Below are 18,424 nucleotides of genomic sequence, written 5' to 3' on the forward strand. Positions count from 1 at the left end.
ACCAGAGAAAGCGTAGCTCCCGTCAAACTATGATGAGAAGAATCTGATTAGGGATAGGTAACCTTTATATGTACTGCTGGGTTTTACTAGTATTTTCTTTTCCAAGTCTATCTAGACACGAATAATCCAACATAACAAGGTTATGATGATTTATGTAGTACAACAAATAACATAATTCCTTGCTTTTATCAGCTACAATCTTCAAAGATGATGAATGCGGCAAGAAGCAAACAGTCCACAGAAGGTAGACCGAACAATCGAAAGCAAGTGAAACAATAAGCATAGGGGGAAGAAGTAAACCATACAAATGGCAAAACACAACTAAGCTAACTTGCATTTCCATCTCCTTGCACGGCAGGGAAGGGGCCGCTAAAGTTCCGCTTAGAACTGCTGAACTGGTTTGTCACGCTCTTGCCCATGAACTTTCCAGCTCTGCTGAGACCACTGCCGAAAGCACCGAGTCCAGTTCCTACGATCCCAACACCAGCACCGAGACCTGATCCGACCATACCAACACTGGTTCCGATGCCTGTGCCCACCATGCCGACACCTGATTCCAGGCCTGTGCCGACGATCCCCACCCCTGAACCAACCAGGGATGCAGCCCCACCGAGCGCGCCCATCGTGTTCCCGATAACTCCGGCCTCCTTCAGTTTCCTTCTCTCCTCTACGGTTCTCTTCTCTTCTTCTAGGGCCACTAGCTGTTCCTCTTTGGTGAATGGGTGATACAGCACCTGCAAGGATCGTCAGTAACTTCATCGTATATACTATGGGATGCACGCACACTACCACCAGTACCAGTACCAGTATTTACAGATGGCAAGAAGATCTTGCACATCCATGGTCATTTACCTGTTTATTTTTCGGTTTTTTAATATAATTGTATATATTTTTTGAAGTAATTTTCTTCACCATTCACCCTATGAAAGAATCGCACAACATGGTTTTCTAGTTGAATAATGAAAATAGAAATGCATGTTTCAGAAAGCAGTGCCCTATGGCAGTCCATAGGAAATCTCATCCATGGATCCAACCAACTTATTTATCCAAGGTTCCTGGTAAAACTCATCTCTTAGTTGAAGATATCAATGATCCTGCAACCCACCATACACACACACACAAAAAAAAATTGTATAGAATATTAGACATAATTAAATTTATTGTAGAAGACTTATTTTCTCAAAGGAGCCCTGTTTGGTTGAAAAAGAAAAACATATTAGAAAAATGCCATGATCTTTCAACTTAATAATTAAGCAACATGCAACAGTATGCAAGTTTTCTATTGTTGATAAGTAAAAGAATTACAGAAATAAATGCTGCTCAAGAATTGAAGTCATGAGAGGATTCAACATTATGTCGTCATAGAATGCGCAACCCTACTAACAACTGCTTCTAGCATGGAGCAATTAGTTTACTCTATTATAATCATGTTAAAGGAAGAAAGGAAACAATTAAGTCAGAATATTTGACATTTGCAATTGTTAATGTCAATGAATCTTCTGCACAAGAATAAAATCCAAAAAACAAGCAACACATCAACGAATACCAATAGGGGATCAATCTAAATAATGCAACTTCCATATCACAAGGTAAAGTGAGCTGCCATGTCAATTCTAGAGTTAATGCACTATATGGACCTCATGCTAAGCTTTGAAACAGGGTTCAAATTTCTGTTTTAACCTTCATATACGTTACACTGTTAGATCATCTTGAGCCAGTAGGCATGCGCTAAGTAGGCTGGCTACAGAAGGAAATAAGAGACAGAATGGTGAATCAATTCAAAGGATAGTAGAGTAACTGATCAATAAAAAAATAAATATGTAGAAACTACATGTAGGTTCTCTTAGGCAATTTTGCTAAAACAAAGAGTCATCTGTGTATCTCAATCAAACCATGCACATCAAAATGAACTAAATGCATGAATACAGTTTTTGAAGCCATTCTTCAAGTAGCCTTGTTTAACTCTAAATTTTTATTTGATGACATAAAATACTAAATAGATTCATAACCATAGCATCTTTATTATGCATCGTGAATAATCTCTTGCACACAATTCTCACATACACAGAGAACAAATAAATGGAGGGAGATAATATAAACCACTGACCTTTATCGTAAGAGTTCCTCTATCCTTCTTATCCTTAACCTTCAGTGTATCTAATGATGTCAGTAAGCTTAGCTCAATTTCCTTCAAGGTTTTAGGTTCCAAGTCATTCAAAGATAACTTTGCAATGCCCATTCTCTTATCTTGTTGAAGTTTGTCTTCATCATATACCTGTGCAAAGGACCAGCAATCATAAATCTGAATTAGTTTATACTTCAAAGAAGAAAGCACTTCTTTGTTCACATTATGGAATGCAGGGTACGTCTAAAACTAGGACTAATGCATTAGTGATTATCAAAAAGGGATGACCAAATGCATGACGTTCCTGCTAATGCAGAGTTGTCAGAAAGGAGGAAGGAATGCTCAACATATGCAGCCTTAGTTCTGCAAGCATAGGCCGCTTCTGTGACTTTAATCTTTGATGCTTGACACACAGGAGTAGCCCTTGACAAGTCATAAAAGATTATCAACTACAGCTATGCTAAACTAAAGCATAATAAAAAGGCCCTTGACACACAGGAGTAGCCCTTGATGTTGGCCTTAAATGCTGAGATGCTAGTTGTTTCGTGTTGACCACTAGAGTTCAGGTCTCAATACAGGATGCAATCTTTAAACATATTTTTGTTGTTATTATTCACATAAAATTTGTTTTACAATAGTGATTTCAATAGGCGCTCGGGCGAGGCGAGGCCTGAGCGTCTCACTTCACTTCCAGGCGGCGCGCTTTAAAGAGGCACCGCCTGGTGCTTCGGGCGAGCGCTTGGGTTAAACCAGGCAACCGAACTAGCGTTTTAGGTCTGGTTCAGTCTCCGGTGCTTTAGTTGGTTCAATCGAACCAACTAAAGCACCGATATCAACTGCCACTACCCAACCCTAACCCTGCTCTCGTTCACACTACCGCTCCCGCTGCCGCTGCTTGCCGCTGCCGTTGTCACCGCTCGCCGCTCCCGCTGCCAATGTCGTTGCCACTGTCACCGCTCGTCGCTCTCGCTGCCACTGCTCACTTTTACCGCTATCGCTGCACCCTCGGTCTTCCCTTACACTCTTCTTCCTTCTCCTCTTTCGAAAGTATACTGTTAACAGTATACTAGTAACAGTAATGTATTTGTATTTATTAGATTAATGATATATTATTTTGATTTTAATACTGTTAAATAATTATATTATATATTTTAATATTTTAGCACCTCGCTTCGCTCGGGCGAGCGCCTAGCGCCTCGAGCGTTTATGGATCTTGGTGCTTTTTGACGCCTAGTGCTTTTTAAATCACTGTTTTACAGAAGGTTAAAAACTGCTCACACTGATAAGCATCAACTGGTTTTTTCTGGTCCAAGCCCAAACTGGTACAAGGATCCATCGATACCAGTTGGTAAAAATTGTAACTGAGCTTACTGACTGGTATTTATCAAATACAAGACATACTGCTAACCCTGTGCTGGAGGATTAGGTTTACCACCCAATATATAGCATCTTATTATCATTTTGAAAGCCCGTGGGCAGAAGATTTCAGGCAAGAAATCTTCTTGTCATTCTAGTACAGCCCTCTTTTCCCATCTCTTGTTTTCATGCTCTGTTTCGAAGATCCAGTGATGCTGCATCCTCAATAGAAATATTCTCACTCCAAACCATCGAATTTTAAGATAAGATTTTTGTTAAAAGCATTGATTTTCATTTATCGACTTAGCATTAAGCTTTAATGTTGACATATATCATAATTCTGGACTAGATCAAGCACAGATCTACACGAATCCAGCCTAGACCTGTGACCTCGCTTTGGTATCAGAATTGGCACCAATCTAGCCTAGAACAGGGCTAGACCTATTAAATTATATCGAGGTAGATCATCCAACCTCTACACATGTGGATCCGAGATAATTTCTGGTACATCTAGGCATAGATCCGTGCATATTCAATGTGGATCCTACCAAAGTCTACAAATATCTAGGCCAGCTCTGCATTAGTCATATCTACATGTCAATATGTTTGCTAAGCATACTCATCAATGTTCCCAGGAACTGATACCATATCATAGCAAAGTGTCAACCTAGCATGAAGGCATGATCGACATGTTTGAAAGTCATCATCCTTGACAATACATGTGGTATTAATTGAGTTATTGTACCTTTATGAGACATCTGTTTTGAGAAACTTGTGGTTTCTATTGTATAACACAACTCATCTGAAAAAATATATTATGTGGTTTCAAATGTATAACACATCACCAAGTCGATGTCACTGAAATTGGTTGACCTTCTCTTTGGTCCATGAATGAATGAAAAACTGTCTTTTATGCAAATCTTGGAGAAATTAGTATATTTTACCATAATATGTGTCATGTCTGCAGTACTTCATTGAGGATCAAGAGAGGGAGAAGGCCAAGGTAGACTCCAATTATATGCAGAATGCAATACATGCTATGCTAGATTAGTGATGCATAGTGAAGAATCAGGACTATCCATTGCTCAACAAGGGAAGAGGTTCACCACGTCCATCTAAATTCAATGTTGAACAAATCAGGGGGAACAAAGATTTAGATTCTTAGACCAACAAGACCAAATCTCAACCTCCTTCACGGTTCAAAATGGGGAGGATGACAATGCAAGATTTGAGTGTCTTACGAGAAGTAAGTCCTCCAAGGAGTGACGACAATGTTAGAAGATGGCTTATCAACAATTTAAGGATAGCAAGCCTCACCGTTTGATTCAGGTCAGTTTTGGTTCAATGACAATAATGTTGTTAACAATAAAGGATCAAAATCTCAGGTACCAGACCCGTATCATCCTGGCTCAAACTGGTACGGTTCCAAACCATATCAGTATACTATATGTCCGTATGTTGATACATATATTGTGGAACAATTTAGGGTGGAAGGAGAAGAGGAAGAAGGAAGAAGACAAAGGAGGAAGAGGAGGCGACATAGGAGAAGGAAGAGGAGTCAATGGAGGAGAGGAGGTGGAGGAAGAGGAAACAATGAAGAAAGAGGAGGAGAAGAAAAGGAGGAGAGATATCCACATATGACAGGCAATGGCAGTGAGCAACAGCAACAGGTGGGCAACGTGAGAGAGCAACAGTACAAGCTCACGAGCAGGCATGGAGGGCTCATCCATGAGCCCTAAGATTTTGTTAACTCAAAGTGGACAGCTCAAAATGGGGTTGGTCCACATCTCGATCGGCCATCGACCAGTGACAGTCAAACCTAACTGAACTAAGGATTTTGTATTTCATATTAACAATAATTACCATGGCAAGGATCTTATTCCATGATCCAAAGTGGTAGCATGTGAATAGAGGACCAGATATTTACTCACGCCACCTAGGATCAATATCATGGCACCAAACAATCCACTAGAGTTCATGAAAGGAAGGGAAAGAGTTAGGAAAGGCTATTTATTACCTTGACAAATTAGGGAGAGCCTTACCAAAATTTGAGTATGCTATTACTCATGTTCACTATCTTTCTACAGGCATTTATTTCATGGGCCATAAAATAGTATTGAAACCTAGTTTTAATGAGCTGAGTTAAAGATTTACAACAACCAATGTCTGGATGGCCTCTACTACCATATCTTTTCCTCCCAACTCTGTTGGGGTAAAGCATCATATAAAGGTATACAGATCCCTACCTGACTGATGTTCCATTGTTGATATTGTTCATCTTATTAGCATGTCTACCAATAGCATATGACCTAGGAGCAATATATGACCTCTAGTCACAGGCAGTGCCTGAGATAGCACAAACACTCATTTAGTGAGGGACAGTAAGACATGTTATGGACAAAGTTTGTAATCTCATGTAAATTAAACATACTATTCATTATAGATATATGACTCATTATTAAAAATGTTTTCTAATTTTAGAATTTTAGTTAAATTGATTTATGTTTTTTTCATCATACAAATATCAGCAGATAAGAGAGGAAAGAACCAGTCCAACATAGATGTCGACCGGATCTGTCAATACCTAGCCATACCAGCACCTACTATGGCTTGATGTGGGTACTGTAGTGGTTCAAATCAAATTTAGTATTTGTATCAAGCCGGTAACTTCTAACCTTGGTTTCACATTGTATTGGCAGCTCTCTTGCTTCTCACAACAAAGCCAAATTGCATTCACAAATGGTAGGCTTAGGGATGCAAACACAATGTTACTAAATCAATTACATAAGTTTCTTAAACGCGATTAAGGATGGACTGCGATTTGGTTCGATTCTGGCAAAATCAGCCCAGCCATCCTAATCAGTACTAACGGATTGGGGTTGGGACTCGTATATTCCATCATGATCCCAAAGTCAGGATGGATGAAGGATTAACCTAAAACCCGACCTACATCTAAAACATATGAAGTAGCAGTAGTAAGATTGATGCAATAGCTGTCAAACGTCATAATTTAAATTGAAAAGATTTATTTTGTTAAAAGAATCAACAAACACTAATGTCAATAAAATCTACCTAACGTTCATCAAGTGTAAGAAAAGTTTTAATTCACAAACAAAGGGCTACACTAACACATTGAACAAGAACTGAACTTTTACTTCTCAAAGATACAATAGACTATAACTAAAGGCAGCATGGCAAATGTGATGTCCATACTTGTGATGGAAGACAAGTGGTAATATATTTGCCTTTCCTTCACTAGTAATGGTAATATGGATGTCTTTAATAGTTTTTTATGCATTGCTAGCTTCCAATGTCAAGCTTTGTTCACATTGTTCATGTTTAGACTTGTTTCAACTGAAAAATACAACTCACATCTATATAGAGCCACACTTTGAAATCAAAAGAATATATAGAGACAATCAACAATGATTAAACTCAAATTCATTGTTGGAATGGATCTAAAATGACAAATCTCCCATGAGCAGCAAAAAGCATATTAAAAAATCCTCCATAAAATGCTCGGCTAAGTGAAAGATCAAGAGACTTCTGCTACAAATGACAAAAAGAATTGTTCATAAAAAAAGTATATTGTTTCCTCAAAGCCAGCAGCCCACCCCGGAAATTTGTGTATGATACATGTCCACAGAATGCATATTCATAAACTGGACTTCTTTTGGAACTTTTGGCTGTCAATTTTAAATATTAAGTAGCTGGTGGACATTCAACAACAAGGTCATCCTACTACGAAGTGGAATTTTTGGGTTATTGAGTCTTCTTAACATATCTTATGCTTGTCACATTTTCACATATTAAAATATAATTTAACAAATATCATAATATATTATTTAATATTTATTACTACACATCTCCATATCTATCTCCTTTTCATCACCTTGAGAAACTGGAGCTTGGACATGCATATGAGTTAAATACCCATGTCTATATTCGGCTATTCGCAATTATGATGTAAATATCACCAAGTATATAGAAGAAGAGTCAGATGCGAAATCATACCTCAAAAGTAACAGATTGTGTTTCCTTGTCTTCAGCAATCAGTTCAAAAGTTTCATTCCATACAGGACTGAGATTGTCATCAACTACCTTTGTTTTAACCTTGAACACAGGGCGGACAAATAAAACCACATACGGATCGGATTTTCCAACAAATTCTTGATTTTTCAGATTATTTGCTTTCACTATGGTTACTGTGAGCTTTCCCTGTGGTTTAAGCTCTAGTTCACTGCACAACACAATAAATAAAGTATAGGTTGTCAAAGAGGAGATAGAATCTGAAAAACAGAGTCAAATTTTCGGGTGAATAATAAAGTTGAAGATGAAATTTCATTTTTTAAATTTACCTAAACACAATAGATGTGGATAGGACTAGACTGTAATCACCAAAACAGAAAGATGAAAACATCAAGAGTGCTTAATTACATGAAGAGTCATCAGCATTTCTAAACAAGAGCCCTTTCCCATCAGTATAGGGGAAGTAAAAAAGATCAACTACATGCAGACAATTTGAAGTTCCTTCCATGGTTTGCAGTACCGGTCCGTACCGCCTGGTACAGACCGGTAAAAGAGCACTGTTACCGGTCCGGTACTGTAGCAGTACTGTAGCAGCGTAGTACTGCTACAGTGCTCGACACGCCTGAATATACCGCTCGGTACACCTGGGTGTACCGAGCAGTATACCGTACCGTATCGGTACCGAGCCCAGGTTGAAACTCCGGTACGATACGGTATTGCGAACCTTGGTTCCTTCAGACATGGAAACAATCCAAAAAAGAGAAGAAAACAAAGAAACTTCATTATGGGAAACAACAAAAAAAATAACCTCATGAATAGGGATTAAAGTGTCACTAAGAACATATAACTCATATGCTGGGTCAATGCCTAACCTATTTTTAAATCATCTACTATCATACATCTGAATCTGAAAGTGCAGGTGGTTTTCAGTTTGGTACAAAGTTTTGAGTATCAATCAGACTGGTGAATAAATACCTACTACTATTTACCCGTCCGACCAGGTGTTGACATTGAAATGTGTAACTTGATATTGGTATATATCAGTTCATTTTTAACTTTTTATTATTTTAACCAATATCAGAAGGTATGGATTGATATATCATCCTACTGGCATCGTACCAAACCAAAAGGTTATGGAAATTGGTATCAAACAGATATTTAAATCCTTGTTTTGTGGTTACTAATAAGTGCCAGCAAAAGGGACAGTACAACTACAAATTTATATAGTGAAATGCTAAATTATATGCTTCATGCATTATCATCCCATAAATGGACAATAAAGATGGTCAATGGTAATGTGAACACTCGTATTCAAACTGTTTTTAGTTTTTCTTTATTTAGCACTTCAAAATTTAAGCAACTCAATTAGGAAATACTTTTGGTAACAAAATAAAATTTTAAGTGCATTTCACAATATAATAGATTTGACTAATGAAATTTCAGAGAAGCAAATATTAAACAGGGCGATCTACTTCTTAAACAGGCTTACTGACCAGTAAGCCCTGTGAACCGAGTGATAAGCCTGATTTTTTTATTAATTTAATAATTTAATTTTTTAACCCTAATACCAAACCCACACAGCCACCCCAAAGCGTGTCTCTTTCTCTCTTCACGAAGTCTACTCACACCTAACTCCTATCTTGCTGCCCATTGCCTCTGGACCCCGCCCACTGCTCCCAGCCCTTGTTTAGCGCCTCTCTACTTCCTCCTCTTCTTCTTCACCACCTCCTCTTCTTCTTATCATTCGCCACCTCCTCCCCCATTCCCCTCCCCTCGTATTTGTACCATTGTATGTTATATCATACCATTGGTATCTGGACTCATGCTGGTCCGGTTACGAATTGTCACAGGTCTGGTACCTGAAATTGGAAATCTTGACAATAACTTTTCAATATCTTAATAGTTCCATGATGCAATATATGTAGATATGATGAATTGTTAATAAGTTTATAGAAATTAAATAATTCTAAATAATCTCAAGATGAAAATAATAGATTCCTTTTAGAAAGTACAGAAGAGATAATCATTGCAAGACCAGCTTAAAATATGTCTACTACAACCTTCAAACATACAAACTAACTCTCTTTACTGAAACCAAAACATCATAACAGAAGTACAAGAAACGGAAATAGACCTTGTATCGACATCCACTCCACCAAGTGGAACAACAATTCTGTGTGGCCATTCAAGCATATCAGTGACTATTGAGGTGACAGTGTCCTATATAACAAGATTTAGATAAATTTGCATCAAATAGCCCACTAATTGAAAATTTGTACAGTTATCAAACTAAACTTACATCAATCATGTCTGAAAGCCCAGGAATAGCAGTTAAGCTCCCTCCTACAGCCTTCAATGTATAATCTATTCTAGGCTTTGGCTGAAAGAAAAATATTTTATCATTGCAAATATTGGATACCAAAAAGTTCCAAGCATCACTGCTATCATAAAACAATTCAGATGCCAGAACAAAGAGAACTGTTATTTGCGTATATTGGTTAAACTCAAATATCTAGAAGCCATCTAGGAAGATAGATGACAAGATATGGCAATAATTTTGTGACTAATACCTACAATTTGTAGCTTAAAATATTTTGCACATGATTATCTATCTAATATCCAAATTTCACCAATTTGAAGATTGTACAAGACTAGATATGTTGTTAGTGCTCCTGATTCAAAATTTAAAGTTTAAAATAAAATTTGAAGTCATATTTTGACCATTTCAATCAAGTAATATGGAGTAATATGGCCACAATATAAATTCCAAGGAACTCTATATTGTCACTTGACTTCCAGCAAGTTCTTCAAAGTTCTGTGTGGCTAGCAACACAAAACTACTAAAGATAGCCTAGTAGAATAACAAAAATCATTACAGAAGTGGTCATAGACTAAAGCTTATTGATCATACTAGTGATTCGTAAACTTAAGTTAACGTGCCACAACTTTTATTGGGATCAGAATATGCAACTTTGCGGCTATCGCATAAGCAACTAATAAATATATTAATGAATCCTAAGCATGAAGTATTATTGAATGACTGATTAGCATTCTAGTGATTTTAGCATGGTATAATATGATTCCATATTTCAGGATTAAAGTTCAAATATCAATGATAAATTAAAACATTGGCTAATTTCCAAATAAATTTACCTTATAAATGGCTGTATATCAACTCTTTTCTCAACTCACTCGAACCAAACACTGAATTCACAATGAACTCGATCATTTAAAACAGTGTTCTATTTAGATACCGGTATGGTACCTAAATATATATCTTATCCCCTCATTGCAAATAAAAAAACATGAGATTATCATAACAAACAATTCATTGGTTTTAATAATCCCAACATTTTAATCATACGTCACAAGTATTTTATGTAATAAAAATAGGAAAAGACCATATACATCTATATCAGTATAGATTAGATTTCTCAACAGAAACAAGCAATAGCCCTAAACATACCTCAGCCAGAAGCGCAACAACAACAGCAGAAATGCAGGGTATCTCTTCAGAAAGTTGAAATATAACACGTATCACAGTAAAGACCTGAAGATCCTTCAACTGTAATCACAGATATAAAGTAACATGTAAAACCTCATCAATACCGAACTGTGATGTAAACTGAGTATGATACATCTGCTTAAATATATATCAAGTAATTGTTACAACCAAACAAACTAACCTGAATAGGCAATGAAGCAACAAGTGCTTCAACTGCAAGAATTATGCTTAAATCTCCACCCCAACGGAAATCAATGTCCATTATAAGTTGTCCTTTTTTGAGGCTTTGAACACGGATTCCTTTGCAAAATGGCAAATACATGAAATATAATGTATCATTTAACATAAGAAAACCAGCTATTCTATAGTGAGCAATAGAATTAACCTTTTCCTCTTCATGAATTAACAAAAGATATGTACAATATTGAAATTTGGAATGTGATAGGAACATTTTGACAAAACTCAATAATTATTTATGAACACAACACTAGCATCATTATAAGCAAACAAGTGAGAATCAATGAGAATACTGATTCTCCACAAGTAGAAAGCTGTGCCAAAAGTGGATAACTGAAAGAAATATTTAGTAAATCTATTTGACTATGGGAAAGAACTAAGGCTAGATCCACAAGCCATAAACATCATCAAAAAATTTCTTCTGAGATAAAAAAAAGATGTTGTATGAGCATTAGTCATGTATATGACAAACTGTTTCTATAATGGCAATTTTCTCATGTACTCCTGAAAGGTATCAATTTTAGTATTTATTCCTCCAAAGTTGTGTCCCTTGAAGCATTGCAAATAGTCATATATGCCCTTGCATGCATAAATAGGCACAATTTCACCAGTGCTGCAAAAAGTAGAATCTTCACAATTTTTCAAAATGATTCAATAAAACACATGGTAAATCTTGATGCTAAAATAGCATTGCTTAGTTCATTCTTTAAGCAATCTAGAAAAGGTCCAATGCAATTGAATTAATCTCACCTGTTAAGCACCAGGAAAGTTACAACAATTAATGAGCATAGTAGATAATTATCAACTACTTGAAGCTGCAAACTAAAACTGCATCCTGTACAAACCTTCAATTTTTGGTGGCACATTCCCAAGAGATAGCTTGCTGAACTTTAGTGAAGATATTCCCGGTGGTCGATAATCGTCCAGTAATGGTTCAACTGTATCCTTGATTACCAATGTTGCTGCCTAAGACCATAAAAACCTATAAACCAACTTGTAGGCAGAATTGATATACCAAATAAACATCATTTACCCAGCAGCTGCAAGAATTTGCTATATAGCCTGCATAAAAGAAAACAAGACAAAAGCAGTATGCAAGCACTCACATTGAATAGTCAATTTACTTTTCTACCTTCAGTGTCCATGGCTAGGGTAGGAGATCAAGTTCTGGAACATATATATTTATGTATTATTTCTTGGATATGAGTATTAGATAAATGGTGCTTGCAAATTTTCATTTTTCGAGCACGGAACATGTGAGCAAAGAACTATTTCTTTTATTGAAGAACTAGTTCACTAAATTGGAAGTAAAACATTAATATTCTACCATGTAGATAGTTGATTTATAAGTACCTGATTCCAAGTGCTCAATGAATTTCGTATTATCCTCCATACATGCCGATACTTGTTGAAAATAGAAACAAATTCCTCTTATTAATAACTGATACTCAAATGCAAAAATTCATTTTACCTTTTGATTTACCCTGAAATTTTGTTATATTTCCTAAGTGTTCATTGACTTATTCCATTGCCCCTCATTTCTAAAAGTTTAGGTATATTCTTTGTGAGTCCAAATTTGTTCAGATTATATCTAGGCTCCTCTACCTTCCATTTAGTATGGATACCTATATATTTGTTATTTTATTCTTTATTTCATGTCAATATTCTTTATAGATATCTATTAAAAAGAGCAAACCTAATGCTCCAAGCACCCACCAATGTGACATCTGACAAGGGTTGATGTATGCAATTTGACCTCTACAAGTAGAGGGGTTGTTTTTTGTGATTCCAACTCTGGTCCGCAAAACCACAAAGGAGCAATCTTACCATTATACCAAGGCTCATCCTCATTCTTTATATATATCAATTGAGTTCTCTTTTTACCATATTTACTATCTTATTTCCAACATAACAACTGGTCATTTGGTATTATCTCAATCATAAGCAGATTATATGCTACTTCGCTGCTCAAAGTCAGACTAATCATACCACCGGTAGTTCATATCTGTTCTAAAACATCCCTTCTTATCCAATATCTCAAGAAATAAAACCATCACAACTTCTTAATTCAAGTGGCAAATTCAGGATACATCTAAGAAATAGGGTTTAGGGTTCAGATAGCATGATGATCAGGTTGAATTCCAGCAATAAGGCAGCTTTAATGAGCAAAGAGCAGGTTGTTACTAACAGGGAAAAAAATAAAGAGATAACAGTTCTATAAAAACTTAAAAAGTTAAATTTAGTAGCAATGTAATAGTTAAAAAAAAAGGAGAATGATATAAAGAATAGGGAGAAAAGAAAATAACTGATCAAAAGATTGATTGACAGTGTATATCATTTGAGGGACAAGTTACCAATTTGGTTTTATTTATAACTTCTAAATACTAATAAAAAAAGTGACAAAAATTCCACCCATAAATACCAAAATTGGGAATCAAGATCCATAATGAACCAAAATCTGACTTGCCTCAAACTGATCCAGATTTTGGCTTGAAACTAAGCATGAATTTACTGGGATTGCATCACTTCCATCTTATTGACATGAATAAACTACACTAGACCTAATGACCAGTAGACTTAATTCAACTTCACATTGACCCCAAGGAATTGATCCAAGTTCAACCAGTGACCATATCAGCATAATGGAGTTCAAGGAAGAAAATTAGGGAACTTTGACTCTTACATACTTGTGGTAGATTTAAAGCACCATTTTTTGTTACTTGGTAAATATTTCCTTTATGGCACCATTTCAGTTCTTTTGCTCACAACACAATCTAACTAGCACCATGTTTGGACTTTTTTATTAATTTAGATATGATGCTTCATTTGTATTTTTTCCATGATTTGTTATAAATGGATTTTTGGACTTACACCTTTGTTATTGTTGTTGTTGTATTTGTTATGCATGGATTTAAAGTCGACTCACATCAGGTATATACATCTACAGGTGAAGACATATGTTCCTTGGTTTCCCTTTATTGGAACTGTGGTCTGATTGATATTTTTATTCTCTCTTTCTAACAACCTTCCATTTATCTACATCTCTTTATTTTTGCTTCATTAAAAGAAAATTTGAGAGAGCCAAATCGATCCCTAGATCAGATTTTGCAGTTTTCTCTTCTGCAGTACCTCGAGACATGGGGTTGAAAGCTGATCCAATCCATTTTGGGAACATCCAATGCCAAAGTTTCTCACCCCAATAAACGAGACATGGGCCTGAAAGCTGATCCAATCCATTTTGGGAACATCCAAAGCCAAATCCAATCCATTTTGGGAACATCCAAAGCCAAAGTTTCTCAGCCCAATAAACAAGAATTAAAAGGGAATGAAGTTGCATTTATAAATATTCTCTAGTCAATAGAGTGCAATATAGGTTAATGCATTCAAAATATTCAGATAGAGAAAAAAAACCACAAGTAGCTTACATCTGCAATAAAAGGCCACAATTTACCCAGCAGCTTGTTCAGCCATTTCACCTGTAGAAGCCATGAAACAGAAAAAACCACTTTTTGAAGTCAACAAATGCAGAAACTATAATTAAGTAAAACACAAAGAAATTTATCAAATGTGACAAGTGCAGATTGGGAACAAAGTTTTCCCTTATATGAACACCTTTTATAAGGGAAAGGCAGAAAACTATGCGCTTATTTCATTGAAGTGGTGAAATAATTGCAAGAGAGCAGAGAAAAGACAGAGGAGAAAAGAGAAGAGGGGGTGGGTGGGGTGGTAGGGGAAAGAGGGGGAGAAGGAGAAAGGATCAAAGGAACAGAAAGAGAATCAACCACAAGTTGTTATGACTGATTTCACAAAGATAAGAGCATTGCATTTGAAAGAATCTTCAAAGGTTGATCAATTCCATACAGGTTATCAGGCTTCAGAAAGAAGAATTCTGATAGCTTCTTTAGCTATAGATAAAGTTTGTATGGCTAAGTCATTAAATAGCCTCTTATTACTCTCCCTCCATAAAACCATTAAAATGATCAACTACCCATCCTAGCACCACTTAATCTTTCTAAAAGGTTTTTATACTTCACTTGATTTAAAGCATTAGCAAAAGAACCAGTTAGTTTCTGACTGAGTGAAGTCAATTATGCTCTAAATGGTCAAGCCATAAAAAAAATTTGATCGATATTTTCACTTAGTTAACTGTAAGTCGAACATAATGCCTCAGGAATCCACTACTTTAAAAAAATTCCTATAATTACATCCTATTTTCCAATGTCAACCATGTAAAAGAATATTGAATTGTAAACATGAGGGATATTTTGGCACCATGTGGAAAACTGGAACCTAAAACTTCCACGGTCTAACTACAACAATAAAATCCATAATATCATGTACATCTTTTCCCACCAATGAGATCTATAAAATGAAAGATCTCTAATTAAATCAAGAGCATCTATGGTCTCCTTTAAGATTTTCAGATTATCTATCGGTCTAAGTAACTATAAAAATCATGAAACAAACAAGACAAACTAATTTTCAGAAAACATGAAAGATATATAGTCTATAACTCGCATGATCCCTAAATTAAGCAGATTTTGAGGTTTTCAAGGAATGGTCTAAAAGTAATCTAGTGGTAAAGTTTTTGTTCTAATCTTCTATTACATTTATTTACACAAAAAATGGTCCTAGGTATTTCTTGGAAGTAGAGTTGGAACCACCATGTTCATTCAAATTTGGATAACAAATAAAACTAAAATACTTCGATAATCAAAGTAACTTCCATAAGACACAAGTTGAAAAAATATAGACAATGACTTACATAATCTAAAAATTATAACACAGATTTTGAAGTTTTCGAAGAATAGTTTGAAAGTAGTTTTGTGGTAGAATCGTAGCTCTGTTTTATGCTTCTCTAGCATGCAGTTGCAAGTGAAGTTTACTATTTCTATACCATTATAGGCTTTTTTCTACCATACTAAGGTATGAAAAGATGAAATTCAAATGTCCATATAAAGGCTACAGTTTTTGTTTTAAAATTAATCCAGCTAAAGAAAATGTTAAACAAAAATATTTCAAATTGTGTTATGACATCTAAAATTTTGAAGTATCCTTCATAGTCAAAATCACAAACACTACTTCACAATGTGATTAAAATATTGTCAATCCATATAATTTTAGTTTTCATCTGCATCTCTTTCTCTCTTACTCTGCTAACATTATCAAGGAACCATTCAAATATTTGGTAAAATCAATTGCTGGACTACTTCAAACTGCTAGTGGAAGCTGACCTAAGGTACCTGATGACTAAAAATATCCATCCAACAGGCATGTCATAAATAAAAGGTAATGATCCATTGAGCTAACCTGTTCAAATAAAGGGAAGGAAACCCATTCAGGGTAACTGTCACCACAAAGTTTCTTCAAATCATCTCTGCCCAGAAACCCTAAAAGTTTTATATCAACAGCCTGTAAAGAAGAGAACATAAGCAACAGCATGGAACTCACCTTTTCAATTCCTTGTCTTTTTTTTTTGGTCAAGAAGCATAATGGTTTCAACTTTTAATAAAAATGACCATGGACATCTGAGATAGAAGCATGTTGTTTGTATCTGGATTAGATATCCATTCCACTAAAACCACTGCTGAGCTAACCATGGACATCTAGTGTGACCATTGTAAATTTAACACAAAAATGCAGTTATATCAATATACAGAAAAATACAAGAAACAAGTTGAACAATATAAGGCTTATAAGCTACCATCTAAAAGAAAATTTGTTGGTTTTATTTTAGTGTAAAGTTTACAGGTAGAAATCTCAAGCTTCAAGATAAGACTTAATCGACCTTCTACGTTGACACAGTTTAACTTGCAGCATATATTGACTATCCTTCAATTTCCACATCCTCGCCCAAACAACAATTTTAAAATCCAAGAAATATGGCTGTATAAGAATTCAGTCATACCAAGATGTTACTTATGGCCAGATATCAATTAGTGAAAGTTCATTTGCCATTTGAAACCAAGGGTGATAATTGTATGGCCAGAAAAGAAAAGGGAGGTGGGGATTAAGTTTTCAATCGGGCTTTTGTCAAATCAGCAATAAACGCTTCTTATACTAATTTAAAGGGTCAAATTTAAAAATAAATTACAGTCTTTATTGAGAGTTTGAGACAACCGATGATCAGTGCATTGTTGCACAAGTGATTGGTTGGTCTCATGTTCGAGTCCACATGTGTGTGTCATATACACAATTTAATATAGTAAAAAATTATTATAAAAAAATAAATTGCAATTAACACAAAATTCTGATGGTAATGAAAGGTTTGGTTTCAACCCATTCCTAGATTTCTCTCACCTTGTAAAATTTAACACACACAAATGACAAATAATTCACCAAATAAGTTGCAAGAATAACAAGAAAATCCACCTAAAAAACAATAACAAAAAACGCACACTACTCTTCAGATCAAAATTTAAATTGTGTTGGTTTACCAAATACATTTTTTGCTACTCTAACATACCAAACCAGTATATAAGTGCAAGTTACTATCATAAATTCCTAATCCGCCTGCAAAATCCCTATTCCATTCTCAATCTTAACTCCAAAGCAGTGGCATTCTAATCAAACAGACCAGATCCAGAGAGCCTCATCATTACGGTAAAAAAAAAAAAAAAGACATCACGATAGCAACATGCCATATTCCTACGCAAATTTCAGAAAAACATGACGATTAAGCAAGGATCAAACAAAAAAAAAGAGCGCCAAGAAGATCAGAGAATTCGTGCCTTGGCGACGCGCTTGATGCTCCGGGATTTCATCACGCGGCTCCAACCGGCCATTAGCGCAATCCCCACCAACGACCCCATCACCAACCCCGAGATCAGTCCCATACCTCTCGGTGACCCTTTCCTCTCCGTTTCACACGAATCCCAACACCGCAAAACGACCTCTCAAGCAACCAAGTGTGTCATTCAAAAGATTTTCCAAAGCCAACCCCGGAGCTGAGAAGAGACCAAACCGAATCAGCGGTTGCAGATCGATCCAAGCAAAGAGAGTGTGGAGGAAGGAGAAAACAAGGAATGCGAAAGAGAGAGCAGAGGAGAAGAGAGAAGAAAGAGTCGAAGGGGGTTACGAGTGAGGATCGGAGACGAGCATGAAGAGGAGAGAAGCGAAAAAGAGTCGGAGGGGGTTACGAATGAGAGGAGACGGGCGTTAGTTGCATGGGC

General features: G+C 36.0%; 1 protein-coding gene across 1 annotated transcript; it reads right to left on the reverse strand.

The window, feature by feature from the left end:
- Positions 1-142: 142 nt before the first annotated feature.
- Positions 143-18,362, reverse strand: LOC135672999 (calcium-dependent lipid-binding protein-like). Its single transcript, XM_065181642.1, has 11 exons — positions 17,984-18,362; positions 16,563-16,664; positions 14,678-14,728; positions 12,098-12,218; positions 11,197-11,315; positions 10,977-11,075; positions 9,810-9,890; positions 9,645-9,730; positions 7,496-7,721; positions 2,108-2,275; positions 143-734 (listed from the first exon to the last, which is right to left on the reverse strand). The coding sequence occupies exons 1-11, from the start codon at positions 18,086-18,088 to the stop codon at positions 327-329; spliced, it is 1,566 nt and encodes a 521-aa protein (XP_065037714.1). The 5' UTR covers positions 18,089-18,362; the 3' UTR covers positions 143-326.
- Between the last annotated feature and the right edge of the window lie 62 nt (positions 18,363-18,424).

This window comes from Musa acuminata, chromosome BXJ1-5, assembly GCF_036884655.1.
Source record: "Musa acuminata AAA Group cultivar baxijiao chromosome BXJ1-5, Cavendish_Baxijiao_AAA, whole genome shotgun sequence".
NCBI lineage: Eukaryota > Viridiplantae > Streptophyta > Magnoliopsida > Zingiberales > Musaceae > Musa > Musa acuminata.